Source organism: Aulostomus chinensis, chromosome 17 (genome assembly GCF_037954235.1).
Source record: "Aulostomus chinensis isolate RoL2024-O1b breed Wild chromosome 17, RoL_Achi_v1.0, whole genome shotgun sequence".
Classification (NCBI taxonomy): Eukaryota; Metazoa; Chordata; class Actinopteri; order Syngnathiformes; family Aulostomidae; genus Aulostomus; species Aulostomus chinensis.
Window position 1 is genome coordinate 5824075 of NC_141336.1, and position 26848 is coordinate 5850922.

The window sequence follows — 26848 nt, forward strand, 5'->3', positions numbered from 1 at the left end:
TTCAGGACGCCAGTGTGAATATTTCACAATGATACCGCTTCCCACTCTGTTTATGCTTGATTTATATGACATTTTAAAGAGCACCCCCCACATACACACACATGCACACGCACTCACACGCACACGCACACACACACACACACACACACACACACACACACACACACTCAATAACACTTCTCACCAGCTTCTCTCTCTCCTCCATCTGCTTTTGTAACAGTAAAGCAAGCTACTTGAGCTGGGAGATTTGGAGTAAATACATTTGGCAAAGATGGAAAACAGCAATAATTTAAGCAGTGAGCAGCCATGTTTGAACCTTCATCTCTGCTGCCAAGGAAAAGCAGCTGAAAGAACACAAACTTTATGCAGCATGAAAACGTTGAGGCTTTAATTACCTATTAAGAGGAGTATTTTCACGACGCACTTTTGCAATCAGGCGCCACCTTTGCAAGAGGCAAAAAACAAACTGGATTTTATGCTAATACTGCTAATTGTGCCCGAGATGCTTAACATTTTGTTTTGACAGCAATTTTAAAACTTTTGCTATTTTGATCATCAAAAACATTTTTTTAGAACCTTTCATCATTTGATTCATAAATCATACGCACAGAGTTTAATCTAAGTCAGATTTATAGCCTCAAGGGGTTTGAAAAATACAGTAGATTTTGTTATGTACTGTGCGTTCATGTATTATAGTGCCCCCTAATGGGTGACTGGCACTTAATTTTACAAAGAGGCATGAAAAACAATTGAGCTGAAATTCATGTTAAAACACTGGAATGCCAAGTTAGGTTTGCCTATGAAGATGATGGTTGCCAGTTCGATTCCCAGTGTTACTCTACAAACAGAACTGGCTGTTTCTGTGGTTGGGAGGCGATATATGTCCTGATCGCTGCCGTAGCGCCTCCTCTGGCAGGTCAGAGCAGAACAAAGCAGCCAAGAATGTAATATGTGATGGAGGAAACTCTTGCAAAAATTGGTGCAGATCAGACTTGACATTCAATATTAATTTCTGCAATATTACGAAAAAAAAATCATGAGCAGAAATGGTGTGACGGCCTAAACTACAATATTCCACTAAATTCACACTTAAGCTGGCTATTAGGACTGTAACAATTTATGAACCTCTGTCTTTTTATCAACCAGAGACTTAACAATCCAGCAATGTGACTCGCAGGTACCAGCGCCAGTCCATTTATTTTCACACCTGTTCCAACCTTAGTCGCGCTGGCTGTAGTGTGAACTCTCACTCAAGTATGGTGGCATGATTGTAGAAACTAAGCCTTATTCAGTCACCCTGCTTCACACTGACATTTAAAGACACTATCAATCTGTTTTAACAGTATATTTTTGTAAAAAATTCAAGAATAGTTGAATAGTTACATTTTTCACTTGTTTATTGCGGGCCAGTTTTATCAGTCAAAAGAGGGTCGGCTTGTGAATAGGAGATATAGGTGGTTGCTATGGGCTCATAATGTCAGGAGGGCCCCACAGGGGAGTTGTACATGTCCTTTGGGCCGGAGGGTGTGGCGGGCCTGGTTGCAGTAAAGCAACTTCAAAATAATTAGAATAATTTACATACAACACCCGCTGAACTTGTAGTGAAAGTTCACACGACAGAATTTCAACCCGGGCTCGAACACTGTGAGAAACACATTCTGAGGTTGTCGTGATGTGTTTTGTAGCAAGAAATGAAGCTTAAAACAGTTTAAGATTCAGACCGCCACTGTGTGTGTAGTTCGTGTATTCACACTCCTGTTTCTCCATCCTCTTTCCTCCTCCCGTCCTCCCTCCAGGAGTCTCAGGGTGATGTGGAGGCTCAAATTGGCTCAGACACACTCGCTCAAACTGCGGTTAGACAGCTGAGCACCGCTGTGGACCATCAGCAGCAGGTAACCAACTATGACTTTCATTCACTGATTTCCCAGTATACAACTAGGTACTCAGGAGGTACTCAGGAGGTACTCAGGAGGTACTCAGGAGGGACACCAAACTCCTCTAATTTTTTTGACAGAAACATAATGTCCATTGCTGCAGCACCTCAATTCACCCTCTGTCTAAAATGCTCGCTTTTAGCCACTATCTGGTTATGTCTCCTCAAGGTTCAGTGTTTGCAGATTTGATCTGCTTACCCACAGTAGACCTGCACCCTGCCGGACTGGTGTTTTTGATGGCAGGAAGTCACAATAACTCCATCTAGCTGCACTTCAGCTCTGAATATTGTCACAGTAACTGTTTCTTAACCATCCAGCAAGGTGTATGGAGTCTTCTCTGCACTGTCCTTGGCCTCTCCAACATGCTAACAGACTAGCCTTCAAAATAAACAGTGAAACAAACATAGCCGTAACAGGCCCTTATAGACAAAGGAGTCTGGCTAAGTAAAATGCACAATTCAGTTTGGTTCCCAGTCAATGTGGGGGATATCTATCAAAAATTAAGTTGGAGATTTGGCATGATGATGTTTAATGTAACCTATGTAGTCTCATGTTGCCTCCTGGTAGCAACAACCTTTTTTAAAAGACGCAAAAAAGATAAAATTTATCAGTGTGGCATTTTACTTACGTATTTAATGATTATACATTAAATGAAACATTAAAAGTATATTAAGCCATTGTGAACCACAGACCCTCTTGCTAACTGCTGACTGCAATTACTAACATCCACATTTTAGGGTTAAATCTGGCACCTCTCTGTCAGGAGCCATCATAGCCCGGCGTCCCGGGCCAGGTCAGCCATCCTGGAAATATCGATCAAAGCTGGGGATGATAAATATCCATTGACCTGGGTGAATGCCAATTAAACCTGATCCCATTGCAAACAAAAGCCAAATGTTAGCACGTGTTTGCATTTTTTTTGGCCACAACAAGGCATCCGAGACATGTCTCTATCATTAACTTCTTAGATGCAGTCAATTTGTAGTTGTGTTGCAGAGTAAAGACTTTATTTTTATACGTTAACATTCCTCAGCCTCATCGAATCATATGTGTTTTCTTACCAGCAGCAGTCCGTTTGTGGTGAGAGAGACAAAACCATTCAACAACGTCGAAAGTTGCTTACTTCAAGAGAAAATATGCGGAGGAGGAGGTTTTGCATGGAGGCATACAAGGATATCTTCAAAAAGTATGACCCTGTTCTCCTCTTATTATTGTGTCTCATTTTCTGCTTTTTCAATTCAGGGCCAACTTTTTGCAAAGAGAGCTTCATTTTATTTGCAATCTTGTGAGAAACTGACCTTACCGAAGTGTCGATCTCTGCACTGAGATTCTCCTCATGTTTCTGATATTGAATCACAAGTCTCTCTGATTTCTGCTGCTTTTCTTGCAGTTCTTCTTTATATTGTATGTTGCTTCATCAAATTCTTAACCTCACTCCCATTAATTTTAGTTCACTATTTATTGTCCATCCTTGTTTCTTTCAGCTCCTGTCTCTACAAAAAGAGTGAAGAGTAATGATTATCTAGTCATTCTCTGCTTCTATGCTGATGATACCTTCAAATTCATGGAAGAATTTTTTTTAACAATCAAATCTCAAAGCAGCATATTTGTAAAGGGTGAGGCTGAACTTGTGTCATGGACTTACAGCTACTGAAGTACTGACTGTAAGACACCTCTTTATTCAGTGATGCAGGGCTGAGGTATTTTTGTAGGCCAATTCGGAAGTTAGCACCGCCTTTGGGTTCCCAAAACCCAAATTGAAAGTTACATGAGATTCCTGTTGACAAAAAGGAGGATTTGCAGCAAACAAAAGTTTATGAGGCTTACACACTCGGTGGGCGACACTAATAAATATGACTTTTCTGATCTTTCAAGTGTGAATCTTATTATTAAAAGTAAGAAGTTCGGCTATGAAAAAACTCAACCACAAGACTTTAGCATCATCAAAACTGGCTAGGTCCCTCTTACATCGTAAATGAGGTTTAAAAGCTTCAAAATTCACGAGTTTCGTATTTTCTTATATTTCAATGCTGTAGACTGAAACGTTTAAGTATTTTAAGCTTGTGTTAACCACAGACTTTATTTCAGGCTTTTAACCAAAAACCCATTGACTTAGAGATGAGAGAGCTTGATGTTAAACAATGCTAATTTAAATTTGTCTTTCATCTTTTTAGTTTTAAGTTTTGCTCATATTTTTTGATTGCAAATATCTTCTGTTTGGTTGCAAAATAAAGATGCAAACATCAATTATTTCTCACCTGCAGCACCTGATACTGCAGGAGGACCGGAGTTGCATCCTGAAGTTGTCTCTGGAGAAGCTGAGGTTCCTGGAGGACCCTGAGGCTTACCTGCGACGCTCTGTCCTCATCAACAACCTGCTGAGGAAAATCCACCATGAGGAGGAGGAGCTGGAGGCTGAGGAGGAGGAGGAAGAGGTAGAAGAAGAAGAAGAAGAGGAGGAGGAGGAAGAAGAAGAAGAGGAGGAGGAGGAAGAAGAGGAGATCATGAGTGAGAGGGGGCAGCGGATACTCATGTACTCCTCAGACAGGAAGAGAGTGAAGGTGCTGGTGACAGACTGCTGCTCTCCGGCCTTTGGCCTGGATGAGCTGCAGCATTATCATCTAGTACCCTGTTACCCATCAGCAGGCTGCCTGTACAGCCTGGGCCCCTGCCCAGGACTCACACCAAACCACCTTCTGTACAACCTGGATGATCATGGATGACTGTCACCCTCGCTGTAATGTCTTTTTAAAGCAAGGAGAAGCAACCTGACAAGAGTGTGAACATTTGTTCATTATCAGGAAGGAAAGCTGGAACTCTGTTTTCCTCTAAAAAAAAAAAAAAAAAAGAGAAAAAATCATTTGAGGAACTCCTGTTGTGGACTCTGTTTTTGCGCTGCCAAGAAACTGAGGGACCCCGATTCTTCTTCTGCCTCAGGATCAACAGGGCCTCTAAATTGATGTCAGGGGCAATCTACAACAGCAGCACTGCCATTCACTACATGTGCAAATGTGAAATGCAGGTTGTATTCTTGGATTTATTGTCACTGCTGCTCATGTGGAGCGTGAGCACATTCAGGGATTATTACTGCAGGCTACTTTTAATGCACCTTGTTGATATGCTTCTTATGCTACCATGTGATTTATGATATTTTCTGTGTAACTTTCCCTGGACTGTTTGAATTCTTATGCTGGCTCATTCTGTGGTGTGTTCACTGCCTGTAGGAAGACTATCTGTTCTGTATTTGATGGCAATTCAGTGTTGTATTTACTTTCACTCAGAAGCTCTTTGCTGCCCTCTGCTGGAAAAAAAATGTTCAGGCCCTTTTTGTTGGCTCATGGTTTGAAATTCCTCAATGAAAGTGAATGACAGGTAAAGATCTTTTGTCAGTGTTGTTTTCCCATCTTGTTATAATGGAATGAGTTTGCACATTTTTTGTTTAAGAGGTAAAAAAAAATAAAAAATCTTAATGTTCGATTACTGCTGGAAGATATGTTTAAGCTCGAGCCTTATGGTGTCTTAAAGCCTGATTTCATGAAGCACATTTCAAATTACATTTCATAGTTTGCTATAGTCAGTCCTGGATGAGGTTTTCACATGGAAGAAAGTTATATAAGGAAGGGGATGTTTTATTTTTTTCTTTAATGGGCTTTATAATGCTGACTTCTCTGCTGTATGGTGAGTGGGATAATAATCCACCCTTTTCAGCGGACCTTTTTGATGTCTCTGTGTTTTGAGTGTCCAGGAGCTTTATTGTGTTTCATAACTTGATAACAACGACTAAAACAGGAGCAGGAAAGGCAACTAATATAGAGATGCTTGTTATTTTATGACAAAATATATATTTTGAAGAAAATATTGTCAGTTTGGACAAAGGGCCATTCAACCTTTACTCAGTTGATTGATTATCAAATAAAATATGTAAGTTGACAAGGCCTCAATGTGTTTTGATTCATATCTCAATCTATCTATCTATCTATCTATGCATCTCCATATGCATGCAGTCACACGTCGTCGTGACATCTATCTTCAGTTTCTCCTACGTGCGTGCGCGCCGGAACTGGTGCTACCTTCACGTGCTACCATGAAGGTAATATTTACGGGCTCCAGTCTTGAATGCATTTGGACCCCAATCAAGTTCACCCATTAAGCCTAAACCTAGCTATTTGACATCATAAACGTAGATAATTCCATAATAGTATAATGCAGAGAGAGAGAGAGAGAGAGAGAGAGAGAGAGAGAGAGAGAGAGAGAGAGAGAGAGAGAGAAATATTTGCAGTAAAAACTGACAAGTAGTACAATTTGGGCAATTGTAAAGTGGCGTCACCACGATGTAATGATGTAACCCCCCCCCCCCCCCAGCACCGCCACTCCCACTATAACATTGAAAACTGCATCTTTGAAGTTCAGTATAATGTCATAAATAATCATTGTGAAAAATGTTTCCATGACGAACAAACATGTCAGTGAGTGTCAGCACACACAAAATTGGGTAAATTAACACTACAATATATCATTATTCAACAATATATGACATACATCCGTGTAAGTTGGTTCCCTGTTTGTATTTAAAATAATACACTGGTTGTAAGGTCTGTCCGTCTCAACAGACTTAAGAAAAACCCTTACGTTTCTGACAGTCTTGAAGGCACCACATAAGGCGCGCTCCCCATGCCTCAGTTCATCTGTCAGTTCAAGCCGGAGTCTGCTCAGACAGCTGGGCGCCGAACGTCCTTGGATCCTGTGGAACAGAAGCCGCCCCGTTCGGTTTCCCGTAACTGTACGTAGTAATTCTGTTTCTTCTGCGAACCACGACCAACTGTTAGAACTCGTGACTTTCCTCTAACGGTTCGGGGTTCACTTCTGAGCAGCACTCTGCCATGATGCTTGGGCTAGCTCGCTAATGCTAGCTTTCCTTCATCATCCTCTCTTCGGGGGAAAGTAGCGGAGTCCGCGGTTCTGCTTTCGGCTGTAAAAACTTGGATCAAACATGGAGAAAAGTAGCCGTTTCTCAGAGCTATTCCTCTACCTGCAAGACCCTCACCTTGTCGCCCGCTTCCAGCACATTTGTGGGGTCCACGGGACGTTTGCGAGGACCGTTTGTGTTAGCAGCGGCAGCAGCAAAGAAGCGCAGCGGGCTGTCTCGCACAACAACGGGGCTTGCTACCACCAACTCGCCGAGGAAAACCAGAGTGAGATGATAGGAAGTGGAGAAGGGTACAATGCACAAACCACCGGGTTTCGGAAGAGGATAAGCGACACCAATAAAGAGGAAAGCGTTCCAAAGAACGGGACAGTGGTCACCACGGCGACCGCCGGGGGAGATATTGGTGTGAGCGGCAGTGGTCGCAGCGAGGCCGGGGCGGACTCATCAGGTGCAGCTGAGTGCCAGTACGGGGAGAACGGCGGTGAGGCACCGGCTCCTCCTCAGAGCAGCACAGTGAAGCCGCTCCGCAAAAACTCATTGACGGGTGACGCTGGACAGGAGTTCCTCATAGAGAATCGGTTCTTATTCTACCTGTTCACTTTCGGAACTGAGCTTGGCAACGAGCTCTTCTACATAACCTTCTTTCCCTTTCTCATGTGGAACGTGGACGCGTTTGTGAGCAGGCGACTGATAATGGTCTGGGTCTGGGTCATGTACTTGGGCCAGTGCACCAAGGATGTGATTGGCTGGTCCCGACCCGCTTCCCCCCCTGTGGTCAAGGTGGAGATGTTCTACAACTCTGAGTACAGCATGCCGTCCACTCACGCCATGTCGGGCACGGCCATCCCCTTCTCCCTCTTCTTCATGACCTACGGGCGCTGGGAGGTACCGTAAACGCATCCTAGCACACCAACTGTCACTTTCACAAACAGGAGCAGAAACAGGAAGATAGAGAAGAGAACAGAGGTTACTTCCTCCAGATTTCTAGTAAAATGAGAATGTTCCCCTTATGTTATTTCCAAACATTGGTCCGCTCCTCTTGTGCTTTAAGAAGTGAAATCCCTACTTTAAAACCAAATATGCAGGCCCTTTGGTGAAACTTGCAACTTTCCTGCCTCTAGAGAAACACCAGCAAGAAAACGCCTGAAATAATACACTTGTCTATGTTTGACACCATGTTTATGCATCGCTGAGCAAAGCACATACCTGCAGCTTGATCTTTCCCATGTTAAGAGGGACCTCTATGGAAAACACATTTATAATCGGGATTTATTAGGGATGGGTATCATTAGGATTTAAAAGATATGCTTCATTAGGGCTGTGTAATGTTATTATATTTACTCAGAATTAAATCATCTGCATATCTGATTAATAATTACATAAGCCAGAACTTCTCAATAAGGGTCAATGTTATATATATTGAGAAATTTATATTTATATATATATAAAAATCATGCTCTGCACCTAAATGTCGTGCTTCGTTTGGCCCCTGCTTCACCTCTCCACTAATTTTAGAGAAGACCTGCCAGGTAGTTTTTGTGTAATCCTACTTAAAGTGATACTTCTTCCAATGTATAATTTTTAGCCTTTCAAATACTCTCAATTGGGTGTTTACATTTGCAAAGTATTGTCTTTGTGACTCCAAAATGCAGAAGGAGCTAGACACGTACACATTTAGCTTAAAGCTAATGGCAGCCCACAGCTACCAACTACAAACAACATCTAACCTGTCTAAAAACATTGTTTCAAACTCCCTAGTCATCATCTGGAATAATCCACATCTTCTTTATCCAGCTCTCTGCTCAGTAATCTACAAACCCTTTGATTTGAGCTAAAAACAAATAAATGAATTGTTTCAGCCGAATGCACTCGCTGGTTGTTCTCAGTGCAACCATGAATTAGTGCTGAACTGGACGATGTGTGCTTTTTTTTTGCTCAAGTCAAAGGGTTTGTGGGTTGCTGAGCATTAGGCTGGATAAAGAAATGTTGATTATCCCGGGTAGACAGTTTGCAGTCCATGGCTGGGGGTGCCATTAGCTTCAAGTTAACGATATGTGACTGGCTTTTTCTGCACTCTTAAATCACAAAGAAGTGATGCCAGAGGAGAAAAACATCTTCTAAAGCTGTGCTCAAGACACCTATTTGTGTCAACTTGAAAGGCAAAGTATACTTTTGGAGTTAAGTATTACTTAAAAAAAAAAAAAAGTGCCAATGAGAGTACAACCTTGGTCCGATCATGTTTGTAAAGGCTTGTGTACTAGTTAACCATCCTGAGGTCTCTTGTCAGCATCGGCTCCCTCCACAGCTACAGCAACAAAACTAGCAAATGTTTCCCAACTCTTGATACCAGAGCACTGAGACTTTGTCCTCTGAATTCAGTTTCCTGAAGTTGCTTCATTACCAATGAATGAGCGGTCGGCGCAGTGGATACAGTGACAGCAGCTGTATGAGCACATTTTTCCCTCGTAGCTGCTGGTAGTGCCAAGAAGCCGTGCTTTTTGTTGATCCAACAAGATTAAAGGCCTGCAGCCAGCCAATTGCCCTTTGAGTTGGTAATCACAGAATTATGACACAAGGCTAAAAAAAACCCCAACATAAATCCAGCAAATTTGATCAGTCAACAGCGTGATGTCACATTTTATTCAAAATTGCACAAAGTTTCTGTGCTCCAAAGATGAGACTTCAGATAACAAAGGATAGTTGGATTTGTGGTCTCAAAATCACAAGCTCAGAACTGCTTTGGTCAGAGACGCATCAAGTGACATTCATTCCACTGTCTGTTTCTAGTTTCGGTTTGATATTTGTTCAAGTTCATGGAAACCGAAGTGTTCAAAATCATTAGAAATAACATGCTTGCAGGAATGTCATTTTGACAAGCCACTCTCTGTTGCTCTTCTCTTTAACTCATCCCATCCACTCAGGAGGAACAGCACTGCATTGTGTCCAGGCTGTAAAAGCCAACAAAACGTTGGTGTGGTCCTCGTCCATTGTCTCACTGGGTGTCCATGCTGATAGAGACGCCATCTGAGTCATAGGAACTTGACAGTAATCCATTATAAATTTTTCCAGTTTTAAACATGCATTTCACTGGAACATTTTCAAATATTTTCAGAATTTTCTGTTGCTTGTTGCCCATGGGTACTACTAGTTGTGGTGGCCAGTAGGGTTGGGAGTCGGAGTAGTCTGGTTTACCAGAACTAATTTGTGGGTATAAGTGGGTGGGTGGTTATTTCATTAGGAAGTCTTCACACCACGTTTTGCAGGTTCCTGTTTTCAAAGTCCATTATGTGAATGAACCTCTGAACTAGCAAGCTAGTTGACACACTAAAAATGGCAAGATTTGATGAGGATTTGGATTGTGGAATAAGACAGACCTGCCTGCCTGGTTCTTTTGTGGAGTCGTTGTAAATGTATAAGATTAGGAATATTGTCTCCTGGACAGTTTGCTGACCCCATCGTTCATTTGCGAGGGCTTCATTGGTGCGTCCTGGTTTTATGGAAGGGGATTATGGTATGGTGTCACGGTGGTGCAGTGGTTAGCACTGTCACCTCGCAGCAAGAAGGTTCTGCGTTTGAGCCCCGGCTTAATCACTTTCTGTGTGGAGTCTCCATGTTCTCCCTGTTCCTGTGTGGGTTCTCTCCGGGTTCTCTCTTCTTCCCACAGTCCAAAGACATCAAGAGGGGACGAGGCTGATTGATACTTTAAATTGACCGTAGGTGTGACTGTGAGTGTGAATGGTTGTCTGTCTCTATGTGTTGGCCCTGTGATGGACTGGCGACCTGTCATTGCCAGATATTGATATCATATTGGAAGTATCACAATATACATACAGTATTTCAAGATTTTGTCTCACAAGGTAACGCCTGTACCGCTCATCCTTCCTCTGTTTGGGTGATAAAACTCAGAGGATTAAAAGGGGAACTGGGTGGGAATCTGGTTAGTGCTTTTTAAATCACAGCAGATGAGATGGATCTGCAGCACACTACCCCCATCTGTCTGCCAGAGCAGCAGATAAGAGAGATGACCTCTCACCTGTGATTGTGGGCCTCAGTTGTGATAAGACGGATTTAGCGGTTTGAGTTTGATGACACATGTTGAGTGTGAAAATCCACTAAGGTTCAACTTGGCTTTATCAACAATTTCTTTTCATAGTTGTTCATCCTGGAGTTCCAGATAAGACGCTGACCTCAGTGTCGCTTCTGAACTTGATCACCTCCAATCTGTTTTTTTGTCATTCAACTTCAGTGTGCTGATACCTGGAAACCTTTATGTTGTTGCGTCGGTCTCAATGAGTGGATAGCTGGATTGGGAACTGAATTTAAGCAAAACTTCAGAATTTTTTTTTTTTGCTGAAAGCTAAGATAGATGAGCTCTTTCCCCTCAACTGGTCAAAGCAGAAATGAAATTCAGCCCAAGAACTGCTTGCTCCCTTGGCATAACATTTTTGAGTTAAAAAGACAGCAATACCATAATAAATTTGCATGGTAAATTTAAATAGCACAGCAAGTCAGACTAACTGTTTAAATTGACTGTATAAACAAGTAAGATTAGATGTGGGGGGAAAAAAGTCAAGTCATGGCCAAAAAAGTGAATTGTGATACAATGGTTAGTCCCTTTAGCCACATGAGAGTGGGTGCCATTTCCTCCCGGCCCCCAAGAACAAATATGGAAGCACTGCTTCAATTTATTAAGTTGATTTTTTTTTTCTGCAGTCAAAACCTGATGTTCTTGACTTTTTGTGCACATCAAGTCAAACGTTGTATTTAACTAATATATCCGACCCCTCGCCCACACACAAACACCAGAATGTCTTGTGTCAAAAAATTGAACATAGCAAGAACTCTTACAGTTGTCTTTGCCATAGACTTTTATATGAAATAAGTGAATCAGTAGCCACGTTATTCATATTTTACTTAACGTGTACAAATCTAATTTGACAATCTTAGATCAGAAAAAGGGGCTTGTGGATCCCAGCAGATGTTTGACATTCAAAGTTTTTGGTGAAAATTCATAATGTCCATGTTGACAGAGAGAGATAATAATTTATTTTCCCAACCAGTTGAGGTTGATGAATCGCTTGCTGTCGCCTCTCTTTGAGGTTTCCTTGTTGAAACGCTGCCTCAGCTGACTTGTCTGAACAGAGCAGGAATGTTTGGATGTGCTGAAGTCAGACCGATCTCTCCCATCCCACCACCCTCCTACTGCTCAGACTATAACTGGAGCCAGATGTGTCACGATGGGAGATACCAGAGATGGTAGAATAAGGAAGAGGATGAGGGACAGAAGAGTGCTGTTAGAAATTGGGGCAGATAGATGAAAAAGAGAGATGTGGTTGTGGCAAAGTAAAAAAGGATTATTACAGAGAGAGGGAGCTTGAATAAAAAAGGAGAAAATAGAATAAAGCTGGAATAAGGAGGAGAAAGGGATTGTGGAAAATTAAAAATATGCTGTGAGGAGAAGGTTAGCACCAGTCTGATGGAGAACGAAGCACCAGCAGTTTTCTCAACCAAAAATATAAAATAACCAATGATTCACACAGTTTTCGGCAGGATATTATGTTCTCCTTTTGTTTCAGAAACGAAAACATCACTGTAAACAAGTTTTGTGAGCGACTTCCTCTTTTTAGCAGGAAGTGTGAGGTGGGAACCCTCTAGCTTTTCCTGTCAGCATGAAAGGATTTTACAGTTTAAATGTAGCAACACGTTTAACATTGCTTTCATTCAGGTTTTTGATGAATATCAACTAATTATCTCCAAGGATAGGGGCCTCAATGAGACAGTTGGATAGTTTAGGACCAAGAGGGAACTATAAGCAGAGATAAAAGTCCCGATTCCAGTAGCATATTAGATCAACATTCAGCGTTGCAATAAATTTGTTTTGAGTCCTTTTTTAAGTTAATGAGCATGGCAATAAGTCACATTTCATTTAAATTTAAGTAACAAAATTAATAGAAGTAGAAAATAATACAATTTTACAGCAGTGTTCGTGTCGTGAGAGAAGTTGCTTGAAGTGAAGAAAATAACTGATCTCTGGGAACCTGATCTCTGATCTATTGTTAATTATGGGCCTGTGATGCCACCTTGTAGTACTATTAACTTGATGCTAGCTAGCATTGCTACATGACGGCAAGTTGCTGCTGTTAGCATACTAACATGTTGGCATCATGCAAACAGGCTGAAATTTATAAATTACAGTAGCTAGTGTCTGCTGCTGTTAGCATGATGCTAACATGTTTGCATGGTAACGTGCGTAGGGGCACATAGTCTCCATAATATGTTTCAATAATATTTTTGAAAAATGATCGCTAAGATGCCCATCCATGTGGTGGGTATGCACAGGACCTATGTTGTTTACATTGAATTTGAAATGGATTATTTTGATGTCGGCAACAGAGGAAGCTGCGCTAGTGGAGCTGTTTGGCTGCTTCGTTTGTAGTTGTAGCTATACATCTGTTTAGACCTGGAATACGTCTTCGTTCACTGAATAATGACACTTAAATATAATTATTATAAATGTAATTCATATATACAAATAAAACCAACAGCACGAAAAGAACTTTCACGCAGTGGCATTTTTGCTGGGACACATGTTTACTGTGGCACCGTCAGCGCAGTCATGGACGCTTCGTTTGTGAAGGACGGTACTGATGTAAAGCGTAGAACATAAACAGATGACTTGGCCTGAGGGAAAAATGTTCAGTCAAATGATTTTTTTTTCTCTTTAATCCCTGTGCTCTAAGATGTTGTCATGCTCTCAGAAGGATATATGAAACTAAGAACTGTTAAATGCTGAAATGAGTGGTCGCATCAGTTCGCACATTTTTTTATTGATTACTTCATGATGTAGGACATTTTTCAAGCAAAACTGCCTTTAGAAAAAAAAAAAACTGGTTTGTCTCTTCAGTATGAGAATTTTCCTCTTTAAAAAAAATCAAGACACATCTCTTAGTTATTGCTGGATTCAAACATTGATCAATTGAAGAAAGCTCCCATTAAAGGATTTTACTATTCCAATAATGCTCTTCATTTCCCTGTATTAAATGGAAGCACCTGTTATGTCATTTGGAATTTAGACAAAACAAAGGTGAAAACATCACTTTTGACTGAAGGACACTGCAGCTCAATTCAGATTTTAAGAAAAAAAAACGGTCAAAATATTTTGAAGGCCTGTTGTGATGCTTGCAGTGTGCAATAAGTTCTAGAAAAAGTTTTCTTTATTTGGATTTTGATTTGCAAGTAAGCAAGTGAACTGAAGTTTTTAGTTACCAACTTAAACTGATCATTATTGTGATATCAGGGCTCGGTTCTTGGTTTGGTATTCAGTCCAGTTTCAGTTTGATCACAAATTGGATATTTGCAGCTTGGGTTTGTGTGAAGCCTCAAATCAGCTCTGGTTATAACACAGCAGTGTTGAAAGTCAAACTCAACACTCCCTGGGATCCCTGTGGTTTGTTTGTGTGTGTTCTGTATGTAAAGTATATCACATGATGCAGCAGTGAGCTAACCAAGCATACAGGCAAACTGTCAGTATGCAGCATGCAGCCAACCACAAGCCACACACAAAACACACCATGTCCATAAAACCTTAGATGAGGCGACCGATGCAGCACCACTGTGGTCACAGGCACAGAGGCCAATGCAAGCTTGCAAACCTGGCCGTGGGACTCGGCGACACATGCTCTGTTTGCTCAGGCCATAGGACAGTGTTTGGATAACATAACGACAGATAGTTTCTTCTGATACCCCCCCCCCCCCTTCCCCAATTCTGGCTCAACTAGTTTTTCCCCAAACAGAGCGTTGATCTGGGCATGTGTGGTGGCGTCTGACTTGGCTGTGAAGCTCATCCACACACAAAAAGACGGCTGTTTCACAACCAACCCTTCATTTTGCATTGACCTCATTATTGTAAATATTTTGGCACATTTGAAGGAAGCCCAGTGAATTTAGACGCACCTGGAGAAGTACACTGTAACCAGATCAGCCCGTCTGCCTGCTGACTCTGGACTACTTGGCTTAATTACCTAGAGGAATACAACTCTCACACCAACTAGGGATTATACTGCATGACAGTAGGTGTGTGTCAATAACATACAATCTGGCAAATCTATCTGGCAGGGTAATGTTATGTGGGCAGACACGGGGGAGTAGAGGGCAACTGCATGTATCAGAGCTGAATGTATCTCAACCAAGCCAAGATGACGTGGGGAAAATTGTTCTGCAGTTGTTTGAATGGAAATTTCAAATCAAAGAAGTATTGTTTAAATCTATTTTTTTCCTTTTCTTCTCAATTGGGCATCGCCAATTCACCCTACCAAGCTGTCCTGGTCATTGCTTCACCCCCTTTTCCTTCCTTGGTTGCCTTGCGGACTACCACAATCTTGCTCATCATATATGTTGAACTGAAAACACCTTTTTGACCGACTGTGAGAGGCTTTATCGGGGGGATGTAGCGTGTGGGGGATTCACTCTATCTGCCTTTGTCCACCAACCAGAGGTGGTGCTACTACCGTGACCAGGAAACATATCCTCTTCTGTTTTGTGGCTGTATAGATGCCCGACCAAGCCTGAGGCAACAAAGGGAACCAAACCAGTTCATTGATCTTGTTTAGCTGAAGTTAGTCCATGATAGATGCTTCCTCCAAACCCCTGTCAAGTATTTACTAAAAGTGAGGCTCTTTTCCAAACAGTTTCTGTGGACAACTGCTCTCATGCTTCTGTGAAAGAAACCGCACCAGGACTAAAAAAGCACTATACAGGCATGGGCCCTAAGCTAAACATGAGCGGCCAGCAGCTGTGTGTATAATTGTTAGTCCCTAACATAAACAGCTGTTAGAGGTGCCATCACTGGGAGTGGTCGTCCTTATCAGTGTTGAATCAGCATCCTTCCGTCAAACAGCTCTGATGCATCATGTCATGCTGAAGGCTCCAGGTCTGAGGGTTGCGATGTAACCCTGGTCTGTCAAAGGAAATTAGATCTATCTCAACACACAGGAGCCAGTGACGAGAACAAAGGGCTTTTACCAAGTGTGCAAACCTCAGCAGCTCACTCCGTCATCTCTTTCACTCAACTGTCACTCATTTTCCCTCTTTCTATTGATCTTTCAGGCTGTTTTCACACGACAGATCCGCAGGGCTCTGAACTGCTAATCTAAATACAATTGTTGTGGAGAGTTCATGTTTACAATGTTAATTCATATTTAATGCCAGATTGACCTAAATCAATTCACTTTTGTCTGATCCAAACCCATGACGCAACATATTTATTGTTCAGAAAAAAATGTACTCGTCTAACTTTGTTAGAATACAAGGGACCATCACGCATCAAGACACCATTCCTGGTATGTTTCATTGTTGCTGCAACCTAGTGATCATTGAAGCAAAAGATACGATGAGTGTAGACATGATAACTTTTATTACAACAGAAAAATCGATCAACTCCAGGACCTACTGCTCAGACTTGAGGCGCTTTTCCTTGTTTGCTCATGATTTTGTTTTATTTTTTTTATTCTGTGTTGAGGTGTCACAATTTTAATTCCAAATCCCGAATTTATCAAAAGACGTTTCAGACATCACAAAGTGGATTTGCTCAATGTTTTTTCCTCTCCCTATCCCCACCTAATTGCACAAGACCAGAAAAAAATGACCTCATACCCAAAAATTAAAAAAGTAATATTAAACTGCTGGAAAATGTTCAGATCAGCCCTAGCTTCGCTGATCCTGCAAGCACATCCTGTTAATGCAGTGACATGCAGAGATGACAGGAGACTCATCAAGAGTCAAATTGAGAGACAAGGGTACTCCATGGAACAGTCGGGACTAATGTAACATGAGTAAAAACAACAGAGGGGAAATTCATGTAAATATAGAGCACAAGGCACAAATTCGAGATGAAGTGATGTTAGCTGCCAATAACAACCTAGCAACAGAATCGCTTTACTTCCGCTTTGAATATTTCAGATAAAGACTCTTAAAGACATCTCTGACAAACCCTAATCATAAAGCATTGTTACTTTTATTTTGAAGGCAGGACCACTGCACTGGAAGGGATTTTTATGGGTATCAAAGATCATACCTGACAAAGCAGACCAAAAAAAAAATCCAAAACAACAACAACAACAAAAAGATTTCTGATTTCTACTTTTACAGCATGAGAACGCATCATCCGTCGTGCAAACATCAGGGGAAAGCTGCTGTGGGTTTTGTTGCATTGCCTCATCATGATCACATTGCTCATAATTTCTGCTGACTGGTGGCTGATGTGACATTGTACTGGGCTTCATCTTGTCATTCCTGAACTGGAAAAGTCCAAATTGAACATTCAGCCACTCACATGGTCTTTTGGGCTCATGTGACCCAGATAAGCATTGCAGAGCAGTAACTCTTTCCTCACTTCTTGCAACTTATACTAATTAGAAAGCAAATAATCTGAGTCACGCATTTGAGGAGAAAGCTTTGTGGATACATTAAGCTTGGCCAGCCTCCGTCTTTAGCTTGCCTCCCCTCAGCTGGAGGCCACGTTCCTGTGATAAGGAACAGCAGAAATGCTCAAATATCTATGAAGTGCTTTGAGTCCAGAACACGAGTAGATAATCATGTTCATGACATCACCTCAGCATTGTATGGAGGAGTGCAGCAGCGCTGAACAAATGCTATCTACATGTAACTTGAGCACACATAATCTGTTATCATCTAATCTACCAGGTTAGAACAATAAACTTTCAGGAGTCTGAGTGGCTCAGTTTAATACCTCTCAACATACTCCCTCCCTTCTCTCTAATGCGATTATTTGAACAGTACTGCACAAATGTTGCAGTTTTTTTTTTTTATTGTCCAATGTACTTTTGTTATTGCTAGTCATTTACACTAGTTTAATTAGCTACATTGTTATTAAGCATGTTTGGCTTGAGAAATATACATTTTAAAATTTTCACCAATTTGTGTGCATTGTTCTTGATCACTAAGCCAGGTGACTAGAGACACCAATTGTTGACTATCGTGAAATATTGTACATAATAATTGCAACAGGACTTTTCCCACCAAATCGCAGAGCACAAAAAAAAAGTTTATTATTTTGAATACAAGTCCTTTTTTTGATAAATCAATTATGTGTGATTAAAACTTAAGTTTTCAAACTATCTTGTAAAACGTGTCTTCTCTCACCAACAGTACTCATTCTCTCTGGGCTGTAGCCTGGCCCTCTGCTGGTGTCTGCTGGTCTGTGTCAGCCGAATCTACATGGGGATGCACTCAGTCTTGGTAAGTCAGCGCACACACACACACACACACACGCATGCGCACACGCACGCACGCGCGCACGCGATGCCAGCCTTGTCACCTTAAGTGTATGTGTGGTGTTGTTGTTTTGCCTGTTTGAACCAGATAGCACAGCTGTAGGGAACGTGATCTGACCAGCACTCACATCAGCTCCAGAACAGAGCCTGAGTCAGGCTCTGCTGTATGGATATCACCAGTTAACTGGTTTACTGCTGACTGTGTTTTTGCTGTGTTTTTTCCACTCATCACTACGAAATAACAAGGGATTTCTATGTGAAGGGCTTTAAAGTCAGGCTTTACTGGGAGCTCATCTGCAAAAAAAATTAAATAAATAAATAACACTTTGGATACTACACAGGTCTCCTTTGGCTTGCTGACCTCTCATCCATCTGTCATTTTTCTCACAGCCAGTGCTATGCACGCTGGGTTATGGCGCTTGGTTAGTGACTGTCCACTGTACTCTACACCAGTGGTTCCCAACCTTTTTTGTCTTGTGTACCCCTTGAGCCTTTTTGTCATACCATGAGTACCCCTTCACTCATACGTGTTCATGATTCTCCAAAAGTAGAACATGACACAACTGAATATTCAACGCAAGTCATTTTATTTCATAGTTTTCACTATACTGCCTTGGTTTAGGTTTGGAATCTTTCTTGCGTTTGTCGGCGGGCTCTTTTCCCCCTCCTGGATCCACAGCAACTGGACGTTTTAGCCATTTATCCATGTTTACCTGCAGGTAAACAGGTTCCCGCTGTTTGATTTTGGTATGGCTGTGCCACAGGTTATTGTCTCCCCAGGGAAACAAGTCATAGCGCACACGTACCATTTTATTGACGGACTTCTGAAATGACTAAATATATTATTTATTATCGTGGAAATAAATTCTTAGTTTTTCCACGTACCCCCTGCAATGTGCTCAAGTACCCCTGGTTGGGAAACACTGCTCTACACCATTTATCACTGACTAAAACTATCCCACAATGCCATGAGATGAGTAATTAGTTGTCATGATACAGTCAAAAAGCCCTACCAGCGAGCTCACGACATAGACTGTATTGTGAGTTGTGAGTGTTTTTGGCCACAGCCTCGAAATGGAAAGAGTCTCGTGCGACTTGTGTGATGCTTCTCTACAGTTTAGTAGTGATAGCACTAGTAGCACTACGCTGTGCCACATGAAGAACAAGCATACAGCTGCTTCCATGGAAAGCTCACCGCCAAAAATGACATCACTGCTACATCAACATGCAGCCGAGCTAGATCGCTACCTGAAGTTCAAGTGTGTTATGTCATCAAGAGCTGCTGTGAATTAAGACACACTGGAAAACACTACAAGGAGAAAAAGGAGGTGTTAAAAGTCAGTAAACAAGTGTAGACAAGATCACTCCGATTGGAGGACTGAAACTGCTGCTGGTGGAGCACATAATTTAAAAAAGAAAGGAAAAAAAATAGTCTGTTAGTTGCCAGTTAACAGGTGTTGGGCTACTAAAAGCAAAATAAAATAAAAAAACAAAAGCAAAACTGACAGTCCTGCTCTGGAGTCAGAAGAACCACCTCTTCTAACATTACACAGTAAGAAATGCTCATTCAAAAATCTTACAGGATTGGAGATAGATTTGGCTGCTCCCAGGCATCCTCCGTGAGTATATAAAATACAGAGAAGCTCAAACACTTACAGATGCATTGGCTATGCTGTTATTAAGTAGGGATACATGACAATATGTGAATTTCATCAGTTCATGATAAGGAAACATTAGAGTAAATATGATTTATTGGCTTTTCCCAATGTGAAGTATTCGTAGCAATGTGATAATATTTGTAATAATTGAATACAAATGAAATTTGAAGGATTTGAAGATAACATAGACTTGCTTTACAACTTAAGACTGTTTGTTGAATAAGTCATCATCATGTTGTTTGGCATTTGTATGGCCAAGCAGGCACCATGTGAAACGGGAAACTTATCCCTTCCCTGAGTTAAATGTGAGGTGGAATCTGAATTTAAGCCTCCGAATAATAGCTCCCCTGCTTCAGGTGGAGAAACCAAACATCCCACAGCTTCTGAAGTTCACAGCGTCTGCCAGGTGTTCAGCTAATGTGCACTCATGCTCGGACCTGTGTGTGTCCACACTCAGCAGTGTTATCCAACCATCCTCATGTTCATGCTGGCAGAAACTGGCTCATGTTCTCTGCTGCTCTCACATTAGCAGATTGCTTTTCCTACAAAAGGGCTCTGGTGAGATGAGATCACTGTACAGCAGTGCTGGCCCGAGCCTTTAGGGGGCCCTAAGCAGATTTGATTTTGCCCCCCTCCCCCCCAACACCACCATCACCACACAAAGTAAACTGTGCTTGACAATTATTGACACAAATGTCACACTATAATGTTACATTATCAAGTATTAACGCAGACGGATTATGGACTGTTGTCAACCGGGCCAGAGATGTGTAAGGAAAGGCTGGTGCCCTTTGTTCAGACTGGGCGCAAACTGGATGGGGGGACAGTGTTGTGCCTGAACGCGTTCATTGAACAACAGTGCAGTGTCTGACTACGCACGCGACGAGGTGTCTAGTTTATGTGCATGAGTCATGACTCAAACAATGGCAGGTACATTGATCATGAAATCAGAATTTTCTTGAATTATTCATTCATTCATTCAATTATGTTGTCACTTCTTGAAGATATTTAATGTTTTTACAAAAAAAAAACAAAACAAAACACACGATTGGGGGGGCCCCCTGGTGGTCAGGCAGCCCGAAGCAGCTGCTTAGTTCGCTTATGCCTCGGGCCGGCCCTGCTGTACAGTACAATGCAGGTAGAGAACAATTGTGAAAAACATCTAACTCAATGTGCAAAGTCTGTTCTCAGATCCATTGCTCCACAGCGTTATCTGTCAAGGTCTCATAATCTCTGTTGTGAGACTTTCAATGGAAGTTCTGCAGAAATGCTAAGTTTGCAATGGTTTTGCTAAATCTTTCGCTGGTTGTTTTTTCTTATTTTCTAAATTCATTTTTCTGTTGTTGTTGTTGAAATTATACTGCATATATTTGAATCCCCCAAAATTCAAATAGTTGAACTCTTAGGTGAAATTTCAAGTGTGTGTGTGTGTGTGTGGGGGGGGGGGGGTGTCAGCTGACCGTTAAAGTTGTTTCTGACCAACAAAGTGATGTCTGAATGACAGAAAAGCCCTATTTGCTTATCAGTCAAATATTGTCAGTCAAATTTTCTGTAGCTATAAAAGCAAAAACAATCAGCAGCGCGCTGACTTGCTCTGCTCCTCGCCTCCACACTCATAAACTCATATTAAAACTAGAAAAGTAGCAGGGCGTGACCGCTCCCTGTAAGGTGCCTCCAGGCACCTGCAGAGGGACATGCTCATTGGTGCCTTGAGATTTTGCAATTCTAAAAACTTATTTTGGATCATAAGGTATTTTAGACATTGTATCTCTTGGCTAATAATTCTACAGCTACCACAGCTGCTTCTGTCCACACTTTGGTCACATTAATGTTGTCTGGGTTAATTTCATAAACTGGTAAATGATGTCAGCCACTGTTGGGGTTGGGCTGTTTGTCGCCAAGGCAACAACCTCTGTGGTCACGGCTGCGTCAGAGGGATTGATTTATGTTGGTGTAGGACCAGCGGGGTGTGAGTAAGTGAGCGTTGTTCCGCAGGCATTTGACGCTGGCTGTCCTCCCAGACAAACTTCAGAAGGTAACTCCACATCATAGACTTTCTTAAAGGGCTTTTCGTGGCTGGCCACAGGTGGCGTGGTGGTTATGACCTTCACCTCAGAACCACATACACATCTGCCATCTTAAAAAATTCCTGTCCTATCCTCAGAAAACAGACATTTCAGTCCCTGAAAAAGTGTAAGCTGATTAATACTGCAGTTGCTTATTTCTAGTTCACATTCTGTAAGTTCTAACTTGCAGAGTGAGTCATCCTGAGCAGCGTGAGACACACCAGAGCTGTCCTGGCAGTAGATTACATGCCGTTCTCTCAGAAAACGACCAGCAAGGGCTTCCCTGTAGTTTGAACATGTGATTTATTGTTCTGAGCAGCGTTTCCTTTACATTTGTCCAGCAGTTAAACCCTTCCAAGCATTAACTCACCACAATGAACACAACAGAGCTGGTAGAACTTTCCAGTGCACTGAAGTGGACAGCCTTTGAGGGCGTTCACCACTTTAATGGGTATTGTTGAGAAGCAGCATGAAAGTAATCATGTTTTCAATAAAGTACTTCCTCTTGGGTAAAATGTTTTTTACCAGGATCTGTAGTACAATAAGATAAAAATGAAGCCATGACTAAGACCGTGTGCACACCTGGCATTAATCTCCATCTTCGTGAGGATGTCCACATTAACCAGTTATCTGTTTAAATGACTGTTAAGATTTCAGCCGGTAATGTTTTATTAAATGGTTAAAAGTTTGCATCATGGTGGATGAACAAAGCTGTGTGTCAATTAATTCATGCAGCCAACAACATGTCAGGTGCACAGCCACTGAATCACAAAAATACTGAATAGTAATAATAATGACAATAATGATGATGATTTGGATTCAGTGCCTTTCATAGATCCAAGGCTGATTGTTAAAAGTAAACAGACAGTGGGGTCTCCACATCTCAAAGTATTGGCCAGAGTGATTTTGCCATGATGTTTCTCCTGAGAGACAAATGATGGACTCCACAAATGATGATGGGGCAGGTGAACCCCTGTTTGATAGACAAGCTCCTGTCATCACACTCTAATTTGACAGGTAACAATTTAATCATACCCACTAGCAAGCATGTTGGCATGTGACTATTTCTGAATTAGAAGAAAAAAAAAACATAATACCGGCCATCTGCTATGATTTAGGAGGACTTAGGTAGGACTGGCTGAAACCTGTCACCTGTTTGGCGAGCAAAAAAAACTTTGATCTTAACTTAAAGTGCTCCCTGTGCGTGAGTTTTTTTTCGTTTGGATAGTCTGTGCATACAAAGACTGCATAGCAGGTTATTTATTATTCTGCATGACCACAGGAGCTCTATGCTGTGATGCCGTGGTTATAAAGGGCACTCAGCATATAAAGTTCATCTGTTGGCAGCAGCTGCAGTTGCCCAATAATGTGTGTGCATGTACTGTCAATTTCACATAAGACTAAAGTCTGTAAAATGAAAATATAAATTGTATATTTGATTATATTTTCAGTGGGTCAGACACTGATCCTTGGATTTTTTTTATAGTGCCAGGCAACTGATTAATAATAGTTGAATAGTGCTGGTTAACACTATAGGTTGAAATGGGTATCCCATATCCTGAGGAACCAGATCTCAAGTGGTCAACCTTAATACCAAGTGTGCACGCATTGGATGCATCCTGAGGTCCGATCACACACACACTCACACTCACATTCATACCTACGGTCAGTGAGTATCCAATCAGCCTAGTCTCCAGTTGCATGTCTTTGGATGGTGGGAAGAAGCCGGAGTACCAGAGAGAACCCACGCAGGCACAGGGAGAACATGGAGACTCCACACAGAAAGATCCCGTGCTGGAGCTGGGACTCGAACCCGGAACCTTCCTGCTGTGAGGCCACAGTGCTGACCACTGCACCACTGTGCAGCCCAGGGCTGAACAATCAATCGATTTTAAATCAAAATCAGAATTTGTTATAATTCAATTAGCCAATCGTAATGGCTGTGATTAATCTAGGTGTGTAATTATAAAGCATTTGCATCTGCCCAAAGGTTTTTTTTGATTGTTGTGACAGTGATACTAACCAGTCACAATTGCGTGCTCCTTGTGTGTCAGTCATTGTTAAGAACTCAAGAGTGACTGGCCACTGCATAGACACTCACCAAGAACGATACACCAAGTGGTGCGGAGTCTCCCTGAAACAGAAGAAGACCATGGACCCCAAATGATGGCTGGTTATTTCCTTGCTTTATAAAACTATCACTTTCATTAAAAAAAAAGTGATCAGTTTCTCTGGGTTCTCTTGTTTTGATAATTTAGCTCTGAATGAGCCGCGCTGTGCAGCCAGTGGCGAGCTTTAGTATTAGCATTTAGTATTTAGCATGCAGGAAGGGAGCAGGTATGAGATGAAGATGAGTCCAAGAAAAATGCCCAAAATTAGAAAATTAAACGCTGAAAATACTGCAGGTTCAGCAGCTCAGCCACAGCAACTACACAGGAGGGGTTCTGGAAACTACCAGTGCCCAATGCACGGAGACGTGTACAATAAACAGAGCAAATACCTGCTTGTGACAGATGCATTGAGACCGTGGTGACTACGAAGCTCAAATCTGAAAAGAAGACCTTGCAAGAGCCCAATATGATTAGTCTACACCACGTATAAGTGAAGCTGAATTTAATCCCTGTCTTTTAATAACATTAATTGTGACAACAACAGTGAGGACAAACTCACAAATCTGATTCACTTTGTGTTTTTCTACATTTGGTCTCTTCGTATTTATAACTTTTTGTCATTATTTTTACTTTCTTTATAAAAGAAAGTGATCATCACTTTGTCAAAGTCTTCATTTTAAATTCTCATTCTTGGATTCAAATGTAAAGCATCTAATAGTTTGATGGTATCATGTGGTAATGCTCAGTCTGGTTTTAAGACTATTACACAGTGACTATTGGAATGAAGTTCGGAGACAAAGAATAATTGCAGCTCAAAATGCAACATCTGTCAGAATAATCGCTGTTAGATATTTTTCCCAAATCAGTCAGCTTTCATGTGGTCAGTGGAGACGTATATTCATACTAAGAGTAAATGTATGTGGGACAGGAAAATCCAATTGCAGTCTGATCACCAAAGATGCATTTTAATGCCTGGTGTGAAGGTGGCCTAACATACACAAACTGCTTCTGTTTGCTTGATAAATGTCCTGAGCTCCACCAGTCGAGTGGCATTTCAAAGCCCTTGCTTTTTGTTGTTGTTGCTCACCCAATCCTAAAAGTGCTTTAAATAAATGACCTGATAAATATCAGTGGTGTTTGGTTGAGGCTGGCGTCATCACTCCTAACCCTTGGTAGTGTGAAATAAGTTTGAGCAAAATGTCTGCCTCCAGTCAACTCAAATATCAGCCCTTATCGGCCTCTCACAGACATTCTGTATTGGTGTATGTTTTCCAATATAATGTTGTATTATTATTTAAAAAAAAAATGTACAGCACATAAAATGCAGAAAAAATTGTACATGGTAATTCGAAAATGGTGTAACTTGGTGTGTCCAGCGGATTTTCCGATGCTGCCGCCTTGTTCGTTTCATTTTTAAGTTTTGGTCTTCGTTTGAATGGTCATCTGTGACAATCTTAAACACTCTTGGATAAAATGAATTGTTTAAGAAAATACCTTTCTACCTTTTTACTTAACCATATCAGTATGAAATTGGTGCCCAGTGAACATAGAAAGGTTCTACTCTCAGTCCTGCACAAAAATTCCTAATATCTGTTACACATGCAGAATGAGGGATATTTTTTTCCTCTAATATTATTGGTATTGGGCTGAAAAGTTCCATATTGATCAGGCCCCTATGAACACTTCTCTACCTGCTGAAATGAAATATTTTGTTGTGATCAGTTCTCAGTATCTTGTCAAGTCTGACCTGTCAGTTTTGACTTCAGTTGCGATGATGATTATTTTCTTTCAAAAAAATTATTTAACTGAATAAATGATACTTTTTTTTTATTAACTTTTCTTTAATAGAAAATGTTTTCCTCCATTATTTCAGGTTTCTGGACCAGGATCCAACTGAAAATAAAATTTAAATTTTTATGAAACATCTTGGAATTTCCCAAAATAATTCAGGTAAATAAGATGCATAACAACACATCATTTTGTTTATTTACACCACATATATCTTCCATGATACGGCATCTGTCAAATGAAAATGTAGGGGATCCAGGCCAGCTCTTGCTAGCTTTAGCCGCTTGCTAGCTTTGTCAAATTGGCATGTGGAGAAGGTAGGACTCTGTTTGTTGTTGCTGCTGATTTGTATTGCTGAAGGACATGACACGTTGTGTCCCATCTTAAGTTATTTTTGTTGTATCTGATTTTGCTGGGACACTGTCTGAATGACTCCTTACAAGCACCATAGAAAAAAAAAAAAGCAGTGTATTAGTAGCAAGACTTTGAGTGCCTTCTGAACCATTAAACCGCTTGTTTCCTTCCCACAATGGACTCTACAACTGCTTCCTGTTTCTCTTTCTCCTCTTCCTCACTTTCCTCATCACCATCCTCCTGTTTCCTCTTGTGGTGCATGTCAGGCAGTCTGGACAAAATCATCCGAAATCGTCTGCAGCAGGCGTAAAACCAGATCTCCTTCTGCTCTTAATTACATTCAACTTTCTTCTTAATGTCTTGAAACCGTAGCAACCTTATTATTACAGGCCAGTAACATGGCAACCATTGCCTGTGTTTTCAGTTTACTCGCAACTGGTCACCAGGGATTTTTCTTTCTTTAAAAGATGTTCAAAGGCACATGTTCCCTAAAATATCCCAGGCTGCATCACAGTGTAGATGTATGTGTTCCTATCAAACTACCACTCAGGCAAATACACAACCCAGAGCTACCATTTACCATAGCGGCATCATGACATCAGGCAGAGAAAATCTGGACATCCTGCGCATCGTTTAACGTGAACCCTTGTGACTCAGTTGTGACTCAGACATGTTGGTATCTTTGGAAAACTTGTGGAATTGAAAAGAGCAGTTTTCTT

The 26848-nt window shown here is 41.3% G+C and overlaps 2 protein-coding genes across 2 annotated transcripts in view; both read left to right on the forward strand.

Annotated features, from left to right (window-relative positions):
* Positions 1 to 1505: 1505 nt before the first annotated feature.
* On the forward strand, positions 1506 to 5857 carry LOC147246126 (uncharacterized). The gene is made up of 4 exons (XM_086183458.1): positions 1506 to 1544; positions 1797 to 1892; positions 3022 to 3120; positions 4199 to 5857. The coding sequence occupies exons 1-4, from the start codon at positions 1506 to 1508 to the stop codon at positions 4655 to 4657; spliced, it is 693 nt and encodes a 230-aa protein (XP_086039584.1). The 3' UTR covers positions 4658 to 5857.
* A 736-nt stretch (positions 5858 to 6593) lies between these two features.
* Positions 6594 to 26848, forward strand: part of sgpp1b (sphingosine-1-phosphate phosphatase 1b) — a 33875-nt gene continuing 13620 nt past the window's right edge. Inside the window, exons 1-2 of the mRNA XM_086182607.1 lie at positions 6594 to 7746; positions 18028 to 18117. Of these exons, the coding sequence (XP_086038733.1) occupies positions 6925 to 7746; positions 18028 to 18117 (912 nt within the window). The 5' untranslated portion in view covers positions 6594 to 6924. The remainder of the gene's footprint in view (positions 7747 to 18027; positions 18118 to 26848) is intronic.

Excerpts from the sequence above, each read along its gene's own strand:
- LOC147246126 (XM_086183458.1), top strand. The coding sequence starts at position 1,506 with ATGTCCTTTGGGCCGGAGGGTGTGGCGGGCCTGGTTGCA. Across the intron at positions 1,545-1,796 it reads GTGTGGCGGGCCTGGTTGCA|GAGTCTCAGGGTGATGTGGA; the intron begins GTAAAGCAACTT and ends TCCTCCCTCCAG. Across the intron at positions 3,121-4,198 it reads TACAAGGATATCTTCAAAAA|CACCTGATACTGCAGGAGGA; the intron begins GTATGACCCTGT and ends TCTCACCTGCAG.